Genomic DNA, 22,086 nt, shown 5'->3' with positions numbered 1-22,086 from the left:
GAGTGTTGAATACTAATTTTCACAGTGAAAGGGAACGAAGGAATGAAGACCGACTAGACCATGTATCAAACATCAACCATCAAATTAGACCATGTAAATATCATCCATGTATCGTCATATGTCATGCCATCACTACTCGTTAAGACTCATACAACATATATTCATTTTCCACTTGTACAATACTACATGATAAGAAACAAAGAGTGTGATATAACTCTCTCCAACATAAGCACACCAAACATAAGCACAACAACAACGGTCGTCTTCCCCTCCCCCTCCTTTGTACATATCTACCAGAACAAACGCACAGGTCTAAACCACCGCAATTACAATCACGCATGGGTCAATTCCCATACCCTGGACTTGGTTGTGAAATCGAATTTTAGAAATTTCGATTCACTCTCCCCGTTTTGGACTCCTTTGTAAGATCGGATCCGCGGTACTAGGTCTTCTCCTATATACCGGACGTCTAGGTGCAGGTGTTAATCCACCTGTAACTACCATAGCATGTAATTCTTCTTGATCAGGAACTTCTAATCTTTCTCCCATTCCACTATTCAAAGCCCTTTCTATAGAACTAGGAGCGAGTATAAATTCCCTTCCTTGTAATCGTATAGGAGTAGGAGTGAGTAATACTTGACCTGGGGTTACTGTACTTGTTGGTGAAGGTGATCTGACCGTTTCGTTGATATTGATGGTTTTCGGTGTATTAGGACAGAATTTACGTGATCCATGAGATTGAGAAATATCAACATTCGTTTGTTGAAGATTATTAGGGAATTGAATAGATGTACAACTTGTTGGAGGTGTAGGGATACATGTTGTAGGTTGAGAAGATATCGAAGAAGTTGAATTTGGTCTTGTTGATGATCTAAGACGTGAAAGACCAAGTCGGTTTTTATTATTTGTCATACCAGTACTGTTATTACTTGAATTTCTCGAATGATCTGAAATTTGAGAATTGGAGTTGGAAGTGGAATTGGAAGTGGTGGATGAAGATGTTGTACTGATATTACTTGAAAATCTTGTTTGTTCATATGTCATAGAGGATGGTTGTCCTATTCCTAATGAAGATGGAGGTCGGGAGGTTATACTACGATTACTTGCGCATCTAGCATGATGTGCTCTTTCCGAAGATAATATCTGAGAAGGTAATTGAGTAGGAGGATGTGATTGTGATAATGTTGAATTCGACTGAGAATGAGGACCAGGTTGACTATCTGGACGAATGATCATATTCGTTTTCAAAGATCTTAAACTACTAGTACTTTTCGTAGATGTTTTCGACAATTCTCTATGTCCCAAAGTAGAAGCAGGTCGATTAGGATCTATATTCCTCAAAACCCCAGAAATCCCAGAAGGATGTGATTGTTGTTGTTGATGATGTTGATCAGATCCACCCCCTGGAACCATTCCAGACATGTTGGGAAGAGGAGCAGTTGGTAGTGGTAATGGGATCATATGAGTAGCGAATGGATGTGGATCACGAATTGGTAATTTTGCACTATTCGAACCTGAATTATGTAAAGATCCATCGGTCCTAGTCATTGCTCTAGCTCTCCTTGGTCCTTTTGAAGTCGGATCAGAAAAGGTGGAAATGACAGATCCATTAGAACTGTGCCATGTTGATGAAGTTGTAGAACTTGGAGTAGGTAAAGGTGGCACACTTTCAGATTCTGAATCGTCCGTTGTATTCTTTTGACTGAACATTTGTTTCAAAGAACTTAAAGACTTTTTCGTTATCAATTTCAAACCTCCTTCTTTGACTGAAGAAGATTCAGAAGGTGATGGATCTCTTCCTGCCCAAGTGGAAGTAGTATTGGATCTACCTCTATTTTTGATCGTAAATATTGATCCTTCTTTATCCACACTGGTTATGGCGAATTTCAATGTGGGATGTGGGGATTGAGAATCTCCATGTCGAGGCCAACCCGAAGCCATTTGCATAGCTTCACTCGTTGCTGACATAGGAACGTCCGTAGGCATTTTACTCTTGTCCATCATGGTTCCAAAATAGACTTCGTCCTCGATTGCGGCGTCTTGACCAGCTTGATCCGCAGCATGCATGACGGCTTCTGTGAGTTGACAGGGGGATCGAGGTGGGGGTTTACCAGTACGGTAAGGTGGGAGCATGATAGCATCGAGTCGTCTAGACTTTCCAAACGCCCAAGCGGATTTGCGTGTCAGAGGGGGACAGTCGATGATGTTGGGAGAAATATGTAATGAAATAGGAGTGAACATCTGATCACTCAGTCTTGTCGACCAGGAAACAAAGTCGAACTCACCCTTTCACGTTTAAGCTCTTCACCCGTTTCAGGGTCTGCATAACGAGCTGTCATATAGACAAATTGCCACTCCACACCATTCTTCTCCGTACCTCGTAACACGTAAATTCCTTGTTCTCGACCATGCAAATTACCCTCTTTCGACATGATGTCGGCCACGGTAGGATTATCAGATGATATCTTCTTCAACACCGGCGGATCATCAACAGTCTGTTTATGTCAACAATGCTTCAAATCCCCAACCCATATGAGACTTACACTCGCTTTGACTCGCCATCTATCACGCTTCCGTGGATTCTGACCAAACTCCCACGCTCCGGTTTCTTTGAACTGCTGAGTAGGAGGCGGTGGGTCTTGATACAAGATCGCTCTTTGTTTATCCAACTCTTCAAGATTCTGAAAATGCGTTGGTTTCCATGACCTCAAGAATCTGAATTTGAGTGGCCAGGTTTGCTCTCCCTGTCCTGGTTAGCCGAGCGCTACGGATATGACCAAAAACTTGCCTGAGTAATAGTCAGTTCCATCGACATATTCTTATCAACGGCTGCCAGAGCCAAGTCCGCTTGAGATGGTGATCGTTTCTTGCCCTCAATCCTCACCTCTGGGATACTCGGTATTGACGAAACTGGCGACGCAGGGAGAGAATCCGCGACCTGAGATCTCGAAGACGACGAGCTATGCGTGATACTCCGACCTCTGAGGCTGCCCAGATTCCTTGCCAGTGGCACACCTCCTGAGCCAGATCCAGAGGAAGACATCGAATAGCTCGTGTCGAGTGGGTCTATCGAATACAACGAAGGTGTCACTTGTCCTGAAGAAGTCTGCGATGCAGTCGATGGGGGATACAAGCTTTCGCTTCTCGCTGTCGCAAGAGCCTTTTCAATTCCCGAAGACCGTTTGCGCATATGTGAAAGACCTAGACCTATACCGAAGCTTTTATCAAGTGGGGCGGTTAGAGGAGGTTCATGTTTTCGATTAGGTGCACTTAGTCCAGTGAAGGTTGGGACGTCCTCCTCGTTGGGTGGAAGAGGGGCAGATTTGGCAGCGTGTTCGTACCTACCAGTACGAGAAACACCCCCAGAGACAGTGTCAAGTGTGGACTCTTTGAGATGTTGTGAGGGAACTCTGGGTACCTCTGGTCGATCATCAGACAACATACGTTCATGTATCAACTCGTCGCGATCGTACGCAGACAAAGAATAGGTCCATTCAGTCCCGGCATCGGAAATCTTCGAATCGATGCTGGCCCTGCTTCCTTTGGAATGCGACCTTTTACGGAGTGACTCGCTCATTTGGACGGGTCCAAACGTTCCTCCGAATCGAGAGACATCACTAGGCCCATCGAAGTTCTCCCGGACACTGAGAAGGTCGGCTGTAAGTGCCGTCGGTTGAGACTCAGGTGGAACAGTGTCGACAGGCTGACCATCTTCGGAGAAAGCAAATACGTCTCGGAATTGGACGAGCACAGGACGAGGTATTGAATGACGCGCCATGAATTCTTCCGGGGGAAGGAGGGCGTCTCCACTCCTGGATAACATATCGAGGGGATCTCCAAGATTGGCGTGTGCGGTTGAGATGTCGATTTCCACCTCCATTGTAACTCCGGCAGCATGTGGGCAGCAATTTGATTCACCTGTCACAAGCGATGAATCAGCCGGCTTAGGGCATGGAGACATTTTATCGATAGGGTGCAAGGAAGAGTTTTGATGATCGTCATCGAAACGATCAGAAGAGGGATATTGCTTGGAGTCATCAACGGCGCGGGAAGAGGAGAGTGTGTTGCTGTTATCGGCACCTTTTGGGCCAATGGTCGATAATGACAGATTGGTATTTTTGGCTTCAAGCGGCGAAGACGGCACATCGAACTCAGGGATGACTTCAAGAGGTTGAAAGTCGTACACCTCGACCTTGTCGTCTGGAAATTCTTCTGGATTCTTATTGGTTTCCGGAGTGGTGAAAGCATTTGGCTCCAGATTCGCGACATTGTCACTCGATTGGAGTGATTGTATTTCTTTCTCGATATCATCCTCGAGTGGTTTGAAAGTGAACACATGTCCTGGAACCTCTATTTTGGGTCGGAGGGATGATCCAGTCCTCTTTGGTCCAGTTCGAAGAGGTGCAGAGCCAAGATGAGTGAGAGGCGGGAGGGGTGGCGCAGGTTCTCGACGTACATGGCGTAGTTTCGAGAGTGACGGTGGAGGTGTGGGAGGTATGCGGAGAGGTGCTGGTGCCAATCTTCTAAGACGGGGGGAATCGGAACTTCTACGGCCTCGTTGAAGAGGTGATGGAGAGCCGAAAGACTTTGTCGGTGGCGAAGGGGTAGTCTTGTCGGCTTTGGTGGTGGATGGTGGGGGAGAAGCGAGCATGATGACCTGTGACGATCCGATTGTGTTTCAAGAAACTCCAAATGAGAAAAGGAGAGAACAAATACTGACAATGAAGACGAAGAAACAATCTACATCAAAGACTGCCAGAAGGTGATCTATACATCAACGTAAGAACGGTCAAAGGTTCATAAGGGGTGCAACGGAGGACGTACCATCAGTGTATGTTTGGAGATGTCACAGCCCTGCCCTCTCGGCTCTGAACGATCGAGTTTCAATCAATAGGATCGAGAGATCTGAATTGAAAGAGGAAAGAAGGGAAACAGTGAACAACACGATGCAAATCACCTATTTATACAACAGGTAATAAATACGAGATGGAATGACGATACAAGCGAGAGAAAGTGATCGAGAAAACGAAGGAAATAAATCAGCCGCGCCACGCAGTAGCCGGGTCAAAGTAATGTAATGAGATTTCAATTCGAAGGCATGAGAGCAATCAATCCCAACTCTCTATTCTATCATTTACGGACAAGAGATGGGTGATGGACTCACCGTTGAACTTGTTCTCCTACAAGCATAGCACCATAGGCCTTCTGTGGACCAAATCGGTCTTCTGCCATTTTGGAAAGGATCGGGTCCGGCTGGAGAAGATGATCGGGTGATAGATGCCAAAACTGTTCACATCAACACTGATTACGGAATGAGCTACCATAGGCCTACGAAAGTGGAGGAGATACGATTCAGAGGTCGGTCAGGAAATTCACGCTTGCGTCTCTCCATCGCCTGTACCGTCAGTGAAAATCGGTTCCGGAAGACATTCTCACTTGTAAGGTCGCCTCCGTGCATACGACTTCATGAAACCCGGCTATATGTCAGATGCGTATATGATACAATTCAAAAAGCTTGCCTTTGATCAATCCCCCAGTAGCCCATTCCAGTTGCTTTCCAGCTTGCACCAGTAGACATTCCGGAGGAATTCGGACAGAAATTCTCTTTCCACTATTTCTTGCCCATATGTGCACTAGCTCTCAGCTATTGGCAGGCAAGAATAAGAACCAGTGAGCTCACAGCCAGGATATCGGGACTGCCCATGAATCGTCAAGAAGTTGAGGTCGGTATGGAAACCAGCGAAGATACTGACAAATCAGCTGGACGTCACACACGAGTGATACTCACGTGTTGAGCTTTCCGTACTTCTCCAAATCGGTGGCTGTCGGCGCAAGTAAATGTGACCTGAAATGAGTACATTCCCATGTGAGTCGACCGGATAGAGACCTACCCAAATTTGCCTACGGAAAGGAAAGCAAACTCGTCTAATCCCAGACCTACCGCGAGCATCCGTGTCACTCCTTCCACACTTGTCATCAGCAGAGAACAAGTAAGAGGAGACTCACGCTTGCTTCATGAACCCTCCCCACTCATTCACACGAACTTCCCAGTCGGGGAAAGCGCGTGGAGTGACATTGGGAGCCGAGCAAACTGGAAAGGCCGAAGGATAAGGTGGCGTTTCTGACATTCGATGGAACCATCTGTTTCTCAGCTTCAGGCCCTGGCCACTGCTGTTTTATCCCCTCTCGCATTGCACGAGGGAGCCGGTATATGAGAACTCCACGTCAAGAGACGAAGTAGTCGACATACCGACATTTTGGATCAGCACCATGCCCACTGAGGTCTACTGGTCTTTGTGTTTCTTCCAGCATAGCGATGACACTGAGGCATTCCTCGTCAGACGAACACTTCGGCCGTTCTGTATTCTCGAGAGTCACGCCCTGATCGTTAACACTCGACTTTCTGTCCCTCAACCCCTTGGCAGATCAGCTGATAGTTTAGACTATCCTCTCGTACGCTGAACGCATTGAGTGGGCTTTTAATGGAAAGAGAAGTCGGGCGTGGGGGACAGAGTTGGGTAGTTAGTGAGTGATCGTGTAGGTGGCCAAGGTGGAATGAATCAAAGCGACGCACGACCTGATACCCCACCTCGGGTCGAAGATCTTTTTCCAACTCCTCCCTGTCTTGCGCAAAATAGTCTTCAAATAGATCCAGAAATCTGTCGTTGGCTTGTTTAGGAGCACGCGAATCTCTCACGACAACAGCACCAGTGAGGATCAAAGCTTCCGCCGTAGCTTGTGCGGCTTTCCTACCTGAATCAGAAGTGGGATCACGAAGGTAATCATCAAGAGATACTACTGGTAGCTCCAACATAATGGATTTACAACTCTCCTTGAAGTTCTGAGTATGTTTTGAGAGAGCAGTGGATGTTGTGTAGAAAGGAGAGAGAGAAAGGTCGTGACTAACTTTTTGTCTCTGGACCTTTGGGATTCCCAACAACTGGCACGAAAGGGACATTTTCCCACGGTTGCATACAAGACGTTGGCAGAAGGCTACAGTACAAGGACAAGGACAATCTTCGCATGGACTACTCTTCTCAGCAAAGAACAAGTAATGGAAAAAGAAAGAACATACAGACATCATGTCAAATCTATCAGATGATACTTTGCGTAAGGTAAGCTACATCGATGTACTACTCTGGTAACTCGCTGACAACATAGATACTGGAACAGATCCATTCTCAAGTGAGCGCATCTACCACCCTCCTTGTCCTCATAATCATGACTTCACGAGATGCACTCTATCCCCTTGAACGCGATCACTCCCAGTTGTCATGATACGAATCTTGGAAGAAAGAACTCACAATCAGGCGATAAACTCTCAACGTAATCTCTCCGTGGCCAGAGCTCAAATCCAAAGTAAAGAGAAAGAACGTAGAATCTTACAACTCACAATGAAAGAATTGGCTACCGTTCCCGAACCTAGTAAAATGTACAAGGGTGTGGGAAAAATGTGAGTTGTTTCTTCTATCTCTCCTAGTGATAATCATCTCACATGTTGAATGATACTGAACCACTGAATCTGCGATCCTCCGAGTTCATCTGTCATTCCCCTTCACGAGTTCCTTTCATACCTCCTATATCCCCTAATGGTTCGTTCTTAGGGATGAGGAATGTGGACATGAAGGAGAACTAATGTATAGGTTCATGATACAACCCCGTGCAGAGATCAAGAACGAGCAAACGACCCTGGAGAAGACAATGGACGATGACCTGACAAATCTTACTAAGAAGGTGAATTCGCGACCCTCGGGTGAAGAATAAAGCTCATGAACAGGCAAAATTCCTGGAGAGACAATTTGAAGAGGCCAACGGACAATTAAAAGATATCGTCAGTCTTTTACTTCGTTGATAAAGGCTGCTCAGAGCTGATTGAAAAGTTCCATAGTCAACAACAACAATCATGATTAGGTACGACTGGAAGCAGGCTGGTATCCTGACGACGATAAAATCTGAAGCATGGAATCATCATATTCGAGACTGTACGCAGATGCATCGTGGCTGTTTACAATGACGTCTTTCTCCGCTGCATGTCTTTGTGGCCCTTCATGTCTATGGGTGTGGACGGAGATTACGACCCGAGCCGCATGACTGAGAGTCAGCCTATTCTCGGAAAACATTGACGCTGACGATCCCGAGTCTATTCAGAACCCCTGCATTCAAGAAGCTTCAGAGCTAACAGTCAAAGGGAATGGTAGATGACGATTAGATGAAGTGAAGAAAAGATTACTCACTCGCATTGATCAGATCACCACCTTCAGCCTTCAATGCCTCCCTCGCTTTCTCCGGAGTACATCCCGTTTGCGCTACTACCAAGCTGACGTCGTCCTCATCCACCTTGACGTCTGAGGTATCGGCTTCTTTGCCGTTTGCAGCTTTCCCATCGGCTGCGACGAGATCCGGTGCGCTGTGAGGGGAAAGAACATTACATGATCACATCATCCAATACGAAAGAGTTAGAGAAGGGATGCGTGGTAAGGTTGTTAGGTCGAAGGAATGATGACGCAGAGATGAGTCAGATAAGTTTGATGTCAAAGGTTTGACAATGGATATGGGGGCGAAAGGAGCAAGGGGTTTGAAGTTTCGGTTCGTGGGACAAAGGTACGGTGGGAAGTGATAAGTGATAAGTGTGGGCGAGATTGATGGGGTAGGGCAGTGTTATCGTAGAAGTAGAGAGACATGGTCAGCATACGTGATATCAAGTAGAGTATGGATTTTACTCACTCATCTTCTCCTACCAAATCAGCCAATTCCTTAGGGATCCCCTCCTTGAATCCACCCTGCTGATGTGCTTTCTGCGCCGCATTGGTGCTCGCTGCCAACTGAGCTTGAGCGCTCATCTGAGCAGCGCTCGCCGGGTCCTCCACCTTAGCCTCGCCGAAGACAATGTAACAATCGCTACCGGGACTCTTGAACACTTCGGGTTGAGCGATGACGAGTAAAACTCCCTTAGGTCGACGGACAACCACTCGTTGAATGCCTTGAACTTTTTTCAGACCGAGACCTTCTAGTAATTTACGAGCTTTACGTTCTCCTCTCGAAACTTCACCGGCAAGACCCCCAGCTTCAGCATCGTCGATAGTAAGGTTCTCAAGGTTCTCGATTGACATGATGGTTTGTCGTAGGAAGAAAGAAGGGAAGGGAAAGTGTCCGAGGTGAGAAGGAGTAGTTTCTTGACGAAATGCCACATCATGTAAGGCCTGGCTCGCTTATCAACAAATTGTGGGGTTGGTTCCTTTCAGGCACCATGACACCAGAGTGAGTTTGATTCAAATCCTTCGGCCGTCGATGACGAACACATTTCTTCCTCACTTTTCTCTCAATCTCTTGTATTCAGATCCTACTCCATATACACTTGATAGAGTCCTCTGTTGTTTGTCGGTACAATAAGACACCATGTCTTCCATCTTCTCAAGTCTTTCCACCAAAAGCTCGGCTTCATCATCTCGCGCATCCTCTATCAAGGAACAAGCCCCCGCTCCACCAGAGACAAGCGAAGTCATCGTCACCCCTCCTGAGGAATCGAAACCGAAGAAGAAATGGGAATATACCCCGGACCAACTGCAAAAGGTGTGCTCTTTCACTTTAGTAGATAATGAAGACTCCTGCTGACATGCCAGATTCAAGAGCTGAGAGAGGTGAGTCTAGATCTTACATACCCGAGTCGCAGGTTGGTCCTGATGTTGTAGTACACCAAGACCCTTTTACTACCCGAATCGGACTCCTATTATCTATGGGAGAAACGGTTCCTCGATGACCCAGGTTGTCACCCGCGGTACTGTCGAGCTGCAAAGTGGAAGATGGACGATGCTAAGAAACGTATCAAAGGCACCATTGAGTGGAGGAGAGAGTATAAGCCGGAACTCATGCAACCGGGAGATGTAAAGGTCGAAGCGGAGACGGGTAAGATGTAAGTGTCTTCTGAGGAGTTTTCTGCGCCTAGTCAATCATCATGAAGCATTTTGATGGCATGCTGACTTAACAGAATATTGAAGGGTTTCGATATGGATGGTCGACCAGTTTTATATCTTCGTCCTGGGAGAGAGAACACGGAAACGTCTCCTCGTCAAATCAGGCATATGATTTATCATCTGTATGTGTCTCCAAAGTCTATCTCGAGTTTTTGTCTTCTTTGTCTGTTGAGTGCTTCAGATGAAATGCTGACGTTTCCAGAGAACGAGCTATTGATCTTTGTCCACCAGGGCAAGATCAGGTGACCATCATCGTCGATGTGAGCTGTCTGACGGTTTGATGTTTACCTACACTAAATAACAGTACAAATCCGCCACATCTTCCACAATGCCTTCCATCGGAAAAGGCAGAAGTGTATTGAATATCTTACAGAATCATTATGTCGAAAGTGAGTCGCAACCGGAGCGTAGCTCAGTACGTTAGCTGACTGGACATAGGATTGGGCAGAGGATTAGTCGTGAATATGCCGTGAGTTAATCACCTCGAGAATCAAATACGCTAACAGAACAAGCTGGTGGGTGAATGCGTTCTTCACTGGAATATCGCCTTTTCTGGATCCTATCACTCGGGACAAGGTAAGAGCTTCCTCACGATTTTGTTCAGATTTGACTGACGGTCAGATCCGCTTTAATCCCAAACTCACTGAACTAGTCCCCCCTTCTCAATTGGACTACGAGTTTGGGGGTGAACATAACTTTGTCTTTGATCATGATATATATTGGAAGACATTGACAGAGTGAGTTCATTTCCCTCCCCATGGAAAGTGCTGATAGTTTAGGTTCTGTTGCCTTGTACGTATACAAGGACAAAGACAAACAAAACTGATCAGCAGGCCGAAGACGGTACTCGTATCGACAAAGAGGGCAAATCTTGGATCCCGCCATTGGGTAACGGGATCGCTGCCGCCCTCGAGGGGTATGCTCCTACGCCAGATGCCGTAGCCTCAGGGCAAATGACCAAAAGCCCACAGGCTACTGCTGGCATAGTTGACAAAGTCGACCCGAGTACGAGTGAAGCTCAGACCATCGTTGCTGAACATCGAGCCAAGGAGCCGGAAGAGAAGAAAGAACAAGGGATCTCAGAGTTGCAAGATAAAGTGGAAGCTTTGACGATGGAGGTGCCCGCGGTGGAGACTGCTCCAGGCCCACCGACCGGAGAAGTGGTGTTTGATCATCCTCCGTCTGGGAAAGAACTGGCAGCAATATAGATGATGCGTCCTCTGGTGTCAAGTACATATGTGGTGAGTGTCCAGGAAGGCCTTGTTCGTTATGCATACAATGTGGCGGGGGTGACTTTACAGACGCGACTGATTTCATCACAAGCGAGGTTTGCCACCCTACGTAATATCGACGCACAGACCTATGTACATCAGCTCGTCATCTCTCCCCCCTCCCCACAAATTCTCAATTCTTCTCCATCTTCACTCGCCATTCCACACTGAATACCTCACACTCTATACTCGAGAGGAGACTGATGATCTGACATCGTACAACAACACCTCAAGGCAACTTATACGCTCTGGACGTCTACACACTGAACGTTCCGGAAAAGCCAACAAACAGTCTGACTACACTTACGACTCATACCCTTCGCTTCGGTACACTCACTCTCACTCATTCCTCACACACACCACATCCTTCTGCTGACTACAGCTCCTCCTGGGTAGCTCACTCACCATCTCACACTCATGCCGCCTCCTGCAGGAATACCCGCGGGACCAAGTGCGACAGGAGAAGAATTTGGAGGACCCGAACCTTCCACTTCGACCGCTCAAAGTTTACCTGTCACCCCTGCCAGTGCTCACAAGGGGGATGATACTTGGGCTTTTGCGCAGTATGTGACTTGTTGGTTGTGGTGAGCTTCTCCTCTTACTTCCCTCGTCCAATATTCAACCTTCGTGATTGAAACAATGGTTCAGTGCAACTGGAGGCGGATCAGTGCAATTTGAGGCCGACCCATGCAAAGTGAAGTCGGCAAATGTGACGTACGAAAAAGAGCTGACAATAGTGATGCTCCTCTTTTACCTGGCGATGGGAGACGATTTTGGATGACTGATTGCTACCATGTCCTATGTGATGATAAAACTCATGAAAGTATGTCGCATCGGAAGATGACAAAAAGCTGATGAGGGAGATAAGAAAGGAGTGTGCACTTATTGTAAGAAACAGGGAATAAAGGTTTTCTCTATTCATGCACAAGTAAGTGAGAAGTATCCTCTTCCTCAAATTCTCATCGAAGGGGCTATCTTCAGTCGCTGAGAACCTAATCACAAGTGAAAAGGAGAGTCAAGCTCATGTCATAGGAACCACAGATCATGCTAGGATGGTTTAGTAATTCTTCAGGCCTGTTTCGAGCCATGGAACGGGATTTAGCAAGTGCGGATCAAGCGTTGAAAAGTGCTAAATTGCGGTCAGATCAACTACGTGTGAGTCTCAATACTCGATCCTTAGCATCCTTCTGTTCTGCTTCTCGATGTGAGATCGGTGCTGACGGACCAGTATCAAAATTCTCAACTCGAAAGACAAGTTCGAAAATTACGAAAAGAGACGGTCCATCAAGCTGTTCGTCAATCACACGTCATTGGCCTTCAGCTGATTCGTAGGAGCTCATGAAGTCAACTCAATCGCATATGTTGACATTGGCCGCGGTTCAAAAGGAGCTTGAGAAAGTCAAGAAGTGAGTGATATCCTGATGTGATCTCTCAAATCCACATGCTTGACGCTGACAGGTCAGAGAGAAAGACGAATTGCAATCAATTGTGAACAAACATTTAGTTACTCAGTATAACAATGGAACTCCATTTGTCCAAGCTTCTCGATTAGCTACTGTGGAAGAAGCCGATGAGTCTCTTGAAGGGGAGACATACGACACGGGTGAATCAAACAAGAGACAACGTGTTTCCATCGCTTATACACCTAAACGGTGAGTGTCTCGCTATGAAGTGTATTTACTGTAAGTACTGATAATGTAGATTCTTGACTCCCGCTTCTGTAGGACACCACATTCGAAGTAATGGAAATTCTACACCTATGCCAAGTGTATTAGGAACACGAACGGTACTTCCACGTTCGAGTACTGTTCCTCCAGGTCTGAATCGACTTCCGAGGAATAACATATCCAATGCTCTTCAGTGAGTATGTGATAGTTCTTTCTCATGAGACTCAGCTAGAGGTAACTTGTACGGAGCTGATATTTAGACACTATCGGTTTGATCAAGAAAGATTTCAAACATCTACTCCCTTACCACATGCTACAAGTTTTAACCTACATCGTGATGGACCATCTGCGGCGTCAACCTCGGGAACTTTTACTGATGGTCTTCGTGTCAATGGGCAAAGTCGTCGGACAGAAGCTGAGACACCGGGTAAGTCTGATTTCTTGTCAGTGGACAGTGACGGATATGGGCTGATGTCGAAGCTGCTGGACCAAGCACACATACTTATGCTACACCTATGGGTCCTCCGCCCCTTCCACCGCATCTGAGAAAATGAACCGGAGGGGAGTTTAGGAAAAGGCATTGGTCAGAATCTGTATCTATCGCAATGGAAGGAATAATAAGATCATGTAAGGACTATGAGTGCTACGTTGTTCCAAGTGATCTAAAAGTCATGACGGCATGAGAGTATGAGAGCACTCGCACTTAGAACAAATTGCATCATACTAGTTCTGATACTTCAACATATTCTTTCATCAACCACGACTATTGATTCGGCAAATCACTCTTCGTTGACAGGGTTCCAACTGCAAGCTCCTGCAGCACCTTCATCTAGACTATCAAGTTCTTTCATATCCTCTTCATCTAAAACAAAGTCGTATAAATCAGCGTTGGACTTGATCCTTGACGGTGTGACACTTTTAGGAAGAGGTACGAAACTGGATATCAGCGAGGTATTCAACATTACTCGTACTCTTACCAATCCATTTCAACGATTAGTTGAGCGGGATTGGGGAAAAGTCGGCAAAAAACAAAAGGAAAGACGACTTACCCTTTTTGTAAACTCCACCTCAAAATCACATGCGACCCTTGTTTCCCATGCTTTTCTGCGATCTTGGTAACTACTGGATCTTCTAAACGTTTCTTGTCCGCTCGGACCAGAGGACAATAAGCTTGGACTATGACACCGTTTTGTTGACAGTAAGAAACGATATCACGTTGTTGACACCATGGATGAAGTTCGATTTGGTTGATTGCAGGTGTAGGACCTGGTAATTCTTTCAAATGTTTTACACCGCTTGAAGACGTTAGCACATATATTTTATCTCTCAAAATTCATGTTTTATCAAAATGATTCGGAGGTGACATCTCTCCTTGTTGGCTCGACGGAATGATGAAGGAAGGGAGATCAAGTTGGGTAAAAAATGTGAGTGGGAGAGAAGAAGATGATGGAGAAGGTAATAGCGAATAAGACGTAGAAATGGAAACAAGTCAAAGTTGGAGAACTCAGAACTCACAAATTCGAAACCCCAATATCCTTTACCCATCCTTCTTTTTGAGCATTAACCTGTCACGAGACATACTGACCAGCATATGCACGATATAACAGTGCCCAACGGAACAGTGATCTAAACCACTGCGACGAAAAGGCCTATTAATCGGCGGTTAACACTACCGCCGATCGCTGGTTAAATACCCTTCCCCGACTTTCGCTCGACTTGTCACACACTTTGTGACATTATGCACTCTCTTGGGCCCCCGCTTTGGGGCCCCGACAAGGGGACCCCGCTTGGGCCCCCACACTTGGGAAGGGTACGATAGACCGAAAACTTACTCCGAGAGGGAGGTTTTCCAAGTAGGGCCTGGGTTACCCCCGGCGCCGTCCGGGGAGTCGAACCCAGGATCCTACCCGTAACCGCCGATTAATCTGTCACGAGACATACTGACCAGCATATGCACGATATAACAGTGCCCAACGGAACAGTGATCTAAACCACTGCGACGAAAAGGCCTATTTATGGGAGGGGGTAGGCGTCTGGTATGGTCGCTTCGTTCAGTTTTCGGTAGTCGATAACCATTCGCCATTGTCCCTCGGCTTTCTTCGGTATCATAAACATCGGTGAGCCGTACGGCGAGTTACTGGCTCGAATTCGGCCAGCGGCGATTTCGCGATCTAGTATGTCTCTCAGCGCGCGTCTCTGATCTTCTCCTTGAGCATAGAGGGAGGCGACCTTCAGGTTCGCCCCCTCCTTAAGCTCAAACTTCAAATCGTAGGACCTCTGTCACGAACTACGTCGTGACACCTCGATTATTCCACCAACAACGACCCTCCTTTGACCATCAAAACCCCATCACGACTCAAACCTTTTTACTCTACACGTAACTCAGGACCTCTGAGACCAAGTACGGCGAAGTTAGATGAAGTTAGGGTAGATAGGGACAATGGGAGCAGAAGTGCGGCGAAGTTAGGCGGAGTTAGGCTAGGTAGGGACAATGGGAGCAGAAGTGCGGCGATATTAGGCGGACTTAGTCGAAGGAGGAGGAGGATGGCCGGGGTTTGGGAAGTTGGACGAAGTGCGTTGAAGTACGTCAAAGCGCGGGAGGGTTGGATGAACGTCTAGGAGGGATAGGTCATATTAGCTGAGAAGATCGCTGAAGTTCTTCAGCGATCCTTGATTGTTGTCAGTAGTAAAAGACAGATAGAGATAGCTATAAATCGAGATACATCGCCATCAGTAGAACAACACCCTAGTTAGAGTAACTACGCCGAAGTACGCCGTAGTTACACTCCTTTCGACGTTTGCGCCCTCCTGGTTGGGTGAGACATCGACTCAGAGCGTGAAGTTAGCCGAGGTTCGTCGACCGTCGGTCTATTAGAAAGTAGTTGCTCGACGGCCGTGACAACCTCGAAGGGGGAAGGGTCTCTCCTCCCTTCTTCGGATTAAACACGTCAATGTACTGGTGGTATTGTTCAGGAACTACCTGGAACAACTCGTCTTGTTCCTCCGGGCTCAGCTCTTCGAGCTCGGTTGGACGGCAAGAAGAGGAGTATCACGTAGATGGGAAATCATGAAAAAGATTTTTACTCGGTCGGTGGGGAACTTGCGGGTGTTGATCTCGAAATGAACTTCACATTCTGAGATGAATGCCGTGAGCTTTGACCTCTCGCCCCTCCACAGGTCTGGGAGGGGAAGCTTTATCCCTCCACTCATCTCAGCAACTCCTGGGGTCGCCGAAGCCTGCCTTCCAATGGCGAGCCGTACTCCCTCCGAGATCCCCTCGACTATTCCCCCAACCGTCTCCAGTTCCTTCTTCTTCTCCTGCTCCTCTCGACGTTTCCTTTCTGCTATCATATCCTTATTCATCTCCATCATCATGTTCATTATCGCCAGCATCATCTTCTGCGTTGTGGCCTCCTCCTCAGCTCCTCCTACTACTTCGCTCCCGGCCGAACTTAGCCTACCTCCTGTGTTCCCTTCCCTTGGTCGTGGGGTCTGTCCCGAACCTTCGGAACCTGTCCTCACCGCTGGTGGTTCTGGTAGTCCGGTCTGCTGGGGAGGTGGTTCAAAAGGTAGGGGTGGATAGAAATCATCGCCTTGAGTTGATCCTTCGGGGGTATCAATTGCACCAGGCAATGGTCCCAAGCTTTGTCTTAATTCCTCTAACATCCTCCTCTCCGTCTCCTCTACTGTTTCTCCCGGTCTACTCATACTTCTTGTAATTCTCCTCTCTGGCTGCATACAATCTCGAACTTCTCCGAGGTTTGCACGGGTCGTCGGTAATAGCGATCCTTGATACTGTCACAAACATCGTTTCTTCTTCTCTACTGACCGACGGTCGACAAACCTCGGCTAACTACGTCGTAGTGGGGCGTCGTTGTCTCACTAAGACAGGGTACTCGTCGAGGAACTACGGCTAACTTTGCCGTAGTGATTCGTCGAGTGGTAAACTGATAAGATGATCGTCGATGAACTGCGGCTAACTTCGCCTAACTTCCCTTGTCCTGCCCTCCCTCGGCTGCCTTCCACTAACTTCGCCGTAGTTCTCCGCTAGGCGGGGTTATCGTGACAAATCCCCCCTTTGGTTCTCGTAACTTCGTCGTAGTTGGTCTCAGTGGTTCGAGTGGAGGTTGGTGATGGTGAAAGGAGGGTCGGTGATGGTGGTTGTCAGGGATGTTACGATGTAGTTCGTGACATAACCAATCCTTCCCAATGTCGAGCTCTACCTTCAGAACCACCATAAGGAGCATGAATCAAAACTAAATCTATATAACCTTTCCCACCGAATTGATCAAGTTTCTTGAGACTTGTACGTAAACCATCCGTCACTTCTTTGGCTGGTTGAGGAGGACCGGAAGGATAAAATTTGGTAGTTAGGAAAAGTTTGTTTCTAGGTATACGGGTAGATGCTAAACCTTGTGCCATTTCTTAGTTGAGTCAGTCAAACTTTTCTGTTTTCATATTGAATGGTCATATACCTACCGTCCTAAAGGGAAAAAGGACGTCCACTTGGGGCACACCCCTAGTTCACTTGGGGCACAACCTGCCACAACACGTGGCCAGGAACACATAGGCCTCGGGGTTTCACTAACCCCGCGACCTCTGATTGCTCACTCTTCTCTTACATCGTCAATGTCATTATTAGCTATACCATGTCATTTCCGCTCATTGTCCATGCATTCTTCATACTATCAGTGTCCAGGAGGATAATATGAGCCATAGGGATGTCTAGAAGAGCCCTGGGAGGGATAGGGAGGCCAATATTGAGAGGATAGAGGAGGGAGAGTAGGTGGAAGAGGGGGGGGTGGTAGGTACCTCTCCTCAAGAGGATAAATGTCGAAAAATGGGGGTACCTGTTCATTAGAGACCCCCCATCGGATACAGCCGATAATGCAGTATTAGAGACTCACATTCGGTTGATATTGGCCGTTTCCTGGTGTCTCCTGGACCAATCAGCTTGCAGGAAACTTTTAGAAGTAAGAGACTAAGAGAAGAGTGAAAATTTTCGAAATCGTGAGGCCAATATAGACAGAGACAGAGCAATATAGCCAGGAATGACTGTAGGACAGTGAGGGGGAGAAGGAGGGAAGGAGAAATGTCATTATCATATGAGAAACCCACCAAATAACCTGTCCTAGTGATCATTTCTCCTGTCCTCACCATCCTGTCCTCTGTCCTCACTACTACAGGCCGATTTTCCTTCTCCCTTTTATCTCTGTCCTCAATACTCTTAGCCAGGCCGGAAACCATCTCCTGAAGACTCGAGATCTTCTTCTCAAGAGCAGCATTAGTCCCCATTACTGATCCCTCTGTCCAGGTCGTTTCTCCAGCATCATACGCCTTTACCTCGCGATCATAGGCCTCAGGATCCCTCTCTCGATGTTCATTAGCCCTTTTACACTTCTTAGGACCATGACTTCTTGAACCACACAGGGGACAGGGACGATTTGCCTTTTTCTTGACACCAAGGAATTTCTCTGACTGAGTGTGGAGACGGCCAGTGTGAGAGACATCATCTGCGAGCTGTGTAGAATTCGATTTTACCCCTCTTTTAGGAGAAGGAGGAAGAGTAGGAGAAGGAGGTAAAAAGTAGGGATTATCAGCAGGTAGATCGTCGTCTTCGATGGTGGTCAGATCGATCTGAGTGGTGGTGAGGTTCTTGAGGTTCTTCTTGGCTAATACCAACCGGTTTCTTCGAAGGTGGGGATCTCGAATTCGATTCGTATCATTGTCGACATCCCACTCAGGCCCTAGCAGTGGATGAACCCCACTAACATCTCCACTAACTTTTGCAGTGGCCTGTTTGATCGTGTCTGGCCAGGACATGGGGTTAAGGAGACGCCAATGACGATGGAGAGGACCAAGAGCAATGGTACCATCTCTTTCTAGTACTTCTTTTATCTGCAGAGCAGAAGGGAGGCCCATGGATGTCGAATACAGGTTACTCTCATCATCATTTTCGACCTTGCCACTGCTTGCTTTATCATACTGCTTTTTCATGAGGAAAATTGACCATTGAGAGACTCGATTCTTGACATTATAAAAGACAGAGTTGATGGTGGTATCCTGTACGAGTCGGTCATGAGCCATCTTGTGTAATATTGTATCACATTGATCGTCGAAGAACCGTTGAGCAACTCGCAGTAATCCATAGAAGTCGCTATACGCATTTTTGAGACAGTTCTTGAATGCATTATGATTTCCTTCAAGTCGAGAGTTTGCTGTCTGTCCAAGATGAGGGTATTTATCGATAAAAGCAGAGACAAAGTGTGTCTTATGTTCATCCACCAATTGTCTCACATAAGCCCTCGCACCATCCAACTGTTCATGTCCCCACCGAGTCTGCATTGATGACAGAGCTTTATCTAATGACTCTTCAGACTTTGCTTTACAGATATTGTTCTGAAAATGATCACCAAATTCAGATAACTTCTCCACCCATTCCTCTTTATAAAGGGACGAAAAATGTTTTCGACAGTTGACCTTGATGTTTTCGCGAATGTGCCACCGACAATAATTAAGGTGGACATGAGGTAGGTGGATAGACAGAGCGTTGTGTAAAGCGATTTCACGATCACATACGATAACTTTGATATCATTGTTGATAGGCCCAATGAGTTGGAGATAGGCCTCGATGGCCAGGGAGTACCATTCAGTCACTTCTCGACTTAAAAACGCAATTGCAGAGGTGTAGGTTTGATTCGTAGCAGTACATCCAGCAATGTGAAGCATTGGAAGACAATATCGATTGGTTCTGTATGTACAATCCATGAAAAGGACTGTAGGATAGGAATGTGTCATAGCTCTGGCTGACGGAGTGGTAAAGACGAGTCCACAAAGTTCTTTTTTACTGTTGGTGAACGCTTTAAAAAGATCGTTATTGTCGGTGAGACGTGTAATAGCTGCTTCGGTAGCAGAGAGGCCTTGTCGAAGGGCCTTTTCATGAGAAAATCGAATATTTTCGACGTCTTTCCTGGTGAGGGAGACTTTGTCACCAAAATGAAGCTGAACGGCTAAAACAACACTTCGAAGGGTGTGTTCACTTTCGAGGAGATGTCTGATGAACTGAAGAACTTCAGGAGACCGACTAGCCTGACGGATAAAAGAGTAATAGAGGAGTGGCAATGGTTCATGATTATGAGAATTTTCGATGGTGTAGGGGATCCAGAGGGGCGCACGGTTGGCCTGTTGAGCAATCTTCTTAGTCTCCCTTCGCCAAATGATAGAGAAGGGACAGTTACTTTGCTTGGTGGTTCGGGGTCGCTTTCTAACCTCTTCAAAATCACTGGTTCGATGTGACCGACCATCCCCCCCATGAACACACTGAAGTTCAAGCCTCCCCTTGTCTTTTATACTGCGTTTGGTGACGATGCAGACAGTATGTCCCATGGCAACCTGCTGAGTATGTAGTCGAGCAGCTTCCATGGTAGGTTGAGGTTCGAGATCGAGGGGGGGGTGGATGTGGTGAGCCACAGCATCAAACCCTGGTTCTTCGCGAGGGGTAATACCAAGATTTTCAAGTAATTCGTCCAATGAATCATTGTCATGATCTTGAGGACGATGTTGCTGAGTTTCTGGTACGATAGAAGGAGATCGAGAGTGGCGAGGACTGTATTTTATAGAAGGGGACCGTGAAAAACGATCCAGAATTGGTGAAGAGGGTGGTGATGATTGGATAAGAATCGGTGATGACATCTAACTCATCAGAATGACTACTTCATGCAGTAAAAATGGTACTCACTCGTAGCCCGAGACCAGCAGAATACATGTCGACAAATTAGAACCCCGGGGGTGGTGTTGTTGAAGAATTAAAAAAGTTTTTTGCCAGGATGTCGGTGGCGAAAATGATGATGATGACAAGATCCTGTAAAAGTCAGATTTTTACATTTTTCGATGAGAAGAGTACTCACAGACTCGCAGAGGCCAGGAGAACAGCGTCGAGTTATCGATAGAGGCTGAAGATGTGTTATCGCAGGAAAAAAGATTTTTCGAAGAGTTCGGTGGCGAGGATGATGATGTTAAGTAGGCCTATTGAAGTCAGCATTTCACTTCTGATAGTAGTAAAACAACTACTCACAGCTCAGGAAGAACCAGGGATCAGTGTCGCTGCATATGTGTTATCGCAGGAAAAAAGTTTTTTCGAGGAGTTCGGTGGCGAGGATTTTGAGGTTGAGGAGGCCTATTGAAGTCAGCATTTCACTTCTGATGATAAAACAAGTACTCACAGCTCAGGACGAACAGGAGAACAGTGTCGAGTTATTCACCAAGGCTGAAGATGTGTTGTTGAAGAGTAAAAAAAAAATCTCTCGAGAGGGGTTTGGTGGCGAGGATGATGATGGCGAGATGGCCTATTGAAGTCAGATTTTCACTTCTGATGATGAAACAAGTACTCACGGACTCGCAGAGAGCAGTAGAGCAGTGTCGAGAAGACGAGAGAATACCACAATTGCTCGGTCAGAAGTTATAGCAATTTGATTGGTGGTAGTCAGGGAGGGCGCAGTTGAAGAAGCGAAGGGCCAGAAGTGGGTGAAAAATAGTCGTAAACGAGTGAGAAGAGTATCAAAATGATCCTTGAGACGAGTAGAGACCGTGTGTGTGAAAAAGAGCGTGAGTTTACTGGTAGAATGACGATAAAGAGATTAGTGGTGGTGAGGACAGGTTGGTAGGTAGCGAGCAGACATGTCGCGTCGTTGTGGTGGAGTTCGGCGTTACTGAAATTCCGATCAGTGGCGAGTTCATATCTGACGCGTGGTCGGGGTTAGTGAAACCCCGAGGCCTATGTGTTCCTGGCCACGTGTTGTGGCAGGTTGTGCCCCAAGTGAACTAGGGGTGTGCCCCAAGTGGACGTCGGAAAAAGGAAGGATAGTCGGAGAAGAGCAATGATGACTTGGGGGGGGGGGGGGGGGGGGGGGGAAAAAAAAGTAATTTGCGAACCTTGTTCATTTTTATTTAACACGGGGGAATCGACTATTGGTCCGCAAAAAGTCCCTCATTCTTTTCATGGGTTATTGTCATGGAATTTTGAAAAAATCCCGGGGAAAAATAAATGGGTTTCAAACCCCCGGATTCGGGGAAAAATCCCCATCAATTTTGAAAAACCCATTAAATCCGCTTTTTCGACCTTTCCGTTACTGGAGTCCCCCAAATCCCTTTAGACCATCCCAAGAACCCAAAAACCTA

The 22,086-nt window shown here is 46.7% G+C and overlaps 6 protein-coding genes across 6 annotated transcripts in view; 2 read left to right on the top strand and 4 right to left on the bottom strand.

The window, feature by feature from the left end:
• Positions 1–396: 396 nt before the first annotated feature.
• TREMEDRAFT_60281 (uncharacterized protein) lies at positions 397–4,651 on the bottom strand (the record flags this gene model as incomplete). Its single annotated transcript, XM_007002705.1, has 4 exons — positions 397–2,241; positions 2,286–2,495; positions 2,544–2,744; positions 2,885–4,651. 4 exons carry the CDS (start codon positions 4,649–4,651, stop codon positions 397–399), a joined length of 4,023 nt encoding a protein of 1,340 aa, XP_007002767.1.
• Positions 4,652–5,085: 434 nt separating this feature from the next.
• On the bottom strand, positions 5,086–6,814 carry TREMEDRAFT_67719 (uncharacterized protein; the record flags this gene model as incomplete). The annotated part of the gene is made up of 11 exons (XM_007002937.1): positions 5,086–5,122; positions 5,165–5,286; positions 5,333–5,395; positions 5,437–5,477; positions 5,520–5,633; positions 5,681–5,748; positions 5,789–5,845; positions 5,892–5,969; positions 6,007–6,141; positions 6,251–6,381; positions 6,575–6,814. The coding sequence occupies 11 exons, from the start codon at positions 6,812–6,814 to the stop codon at positions 5,086–5,088; spliced, it is 1,086 nt and encodes a 361-aa protein (XP_007002999.1).
• A 246-nt stretch (positions 6,815–7,060) lies between these two features.
• TREMEDRAFT_37759 (uncharacterized protein) lies at positions 7,061–8,013 on the top strand. Its single transcript, XM_007002428.1, has 6 exons — positions 7,061–7,115; positions 7,162–7,185; positions 7,311–7,453; positions 7,644–7,734; positions 7,778–7,831; positions 7,881–8,013. The coding sequence occupies exons 1-6, from the start codon at positions 7,083–7,085 to the stop codon at positions 7,905–7,907; spliced, it is 372 nt and encodes a 123-aa protein (XP_007002490.1). The 5' UTR covers positions 7,061–7,082; the 3' UTR covers positions 7,908–8,013.
• Positions 8,014–8,226: 213 nt separating this feature from the next.
• TREMEDRAFT_28397 (uncharacterized protein) lies at positions 8,227–9,110 on the bottom strand (the record flags this gene model as incomplete). Its single annotated transcript, XM_007002402.1, has 2 exons — positions 8,227–8,407; positions 8,725–9,110. 2 exons carry the CDS (start codon positions 9,108–9,110, stop codon positions 8,227–8,229), a joined length of 567 nt encoding a protein of 188 aa, XP_007002464.1.
• Positions 9,111–9,396: 286 nt separating this feature from the next.
• On the top strand, positions 9,397–11,179 carry TREMEDRAFT_27528 (uncharacterized protein; the record flags this gene model as incomplete). The annotated part of the gene is made up of 10 exons (XM_007002300.1): positions 9,397–9,588; positions 9,690–9,910; positions 9,986–10,093; positions 10,174–10,231; positions 10,276–10,360; positions 10,410–10,440; positions 10,484–10,547; positions 10,593–10,708; positions 10,751–10,763; positions 10,805–11,179. The coding sequence occupies 10 exons, from the start codon at positions 9,397–9,399 to the stop codon at positions 11,177–11,179; spliced, it is 1,263 nt and encodes a 420-aa protein (XP_007002362.1).
• A 2,509-nt stretch (positions 11,180–13,688) lies between these two features.
• Positions 13,689–22,086, bottom strand: part of TREMEDRAFT_28097 (uncharacterized protein) — a gene marked incomplete at both ends in the record, with an annotated part of 8,652 nt that continues 254 nt past the window's right edge. The window contains 5 exons of the mRNA XM_007002360.1: positions 13,689–13,845; positions 13,959–14,204; positions 14,425–14,474; positions 17,107–17,333; positions 21,841–21,873. Coding sequence (XP_007002422.1) covers positions 13,689–13,845; positions 13,959–14,204; positions 14,425–14,474; positions 17,107–17,333; positions 21,841–21,873 — 713 coding nt within the window. The remainder of the gene's footprint in view (positions 13,846–13,958; positions 14,205–14,424; positions 14,475–17,106; positions 17,334–21,840; positions 21,874–22,086) is intronic.

The sequence above is a fragment of the Tremella mesenterica genome (genome assembly GCF_000271645.1).
Source record: "Tremella mesenterica DSM 1558 unplaced genomic scaffold TREMEscaffold_2, whole genome shotgun sequence".
In the NCBI taxonomy this organism is placed as follows: Eukaryota; Fungi; Basidiomycota; class Tremellomycetes; order Tremellales; family Tremellaceae; genus Tremella; species Tremella mesenterica.
Note: the sequence above shows the minus strand (reverse complement) of the source record. Positions and strands in the feature narration are given on the sequence as shown.

Excerpts from the sequence above, each read along its gene's own strand:
- TREMEDRAFT_37759 (XM_007002428.1), top strand. The coding sequence starts at position 7,083 with ATGTCAAATCTATCAGATGATACTTTGCGTAAG. Across the intron at positions 7,454-7,643 it reads TACAAGGGTGTGGGAAAAAT|GTTCATGATACAACCCCGTG; the intron begins GTGAGTTGTTTC and ends ACTAATGTATAG. Across the intron at positions 7,735-7,777 it reads TGACAAATCTTACTAAGAAG|GCAAAATTCCTGGAGAGACA; the intron begins GTGAATTCGCGA and ends GCTCATGAACAG.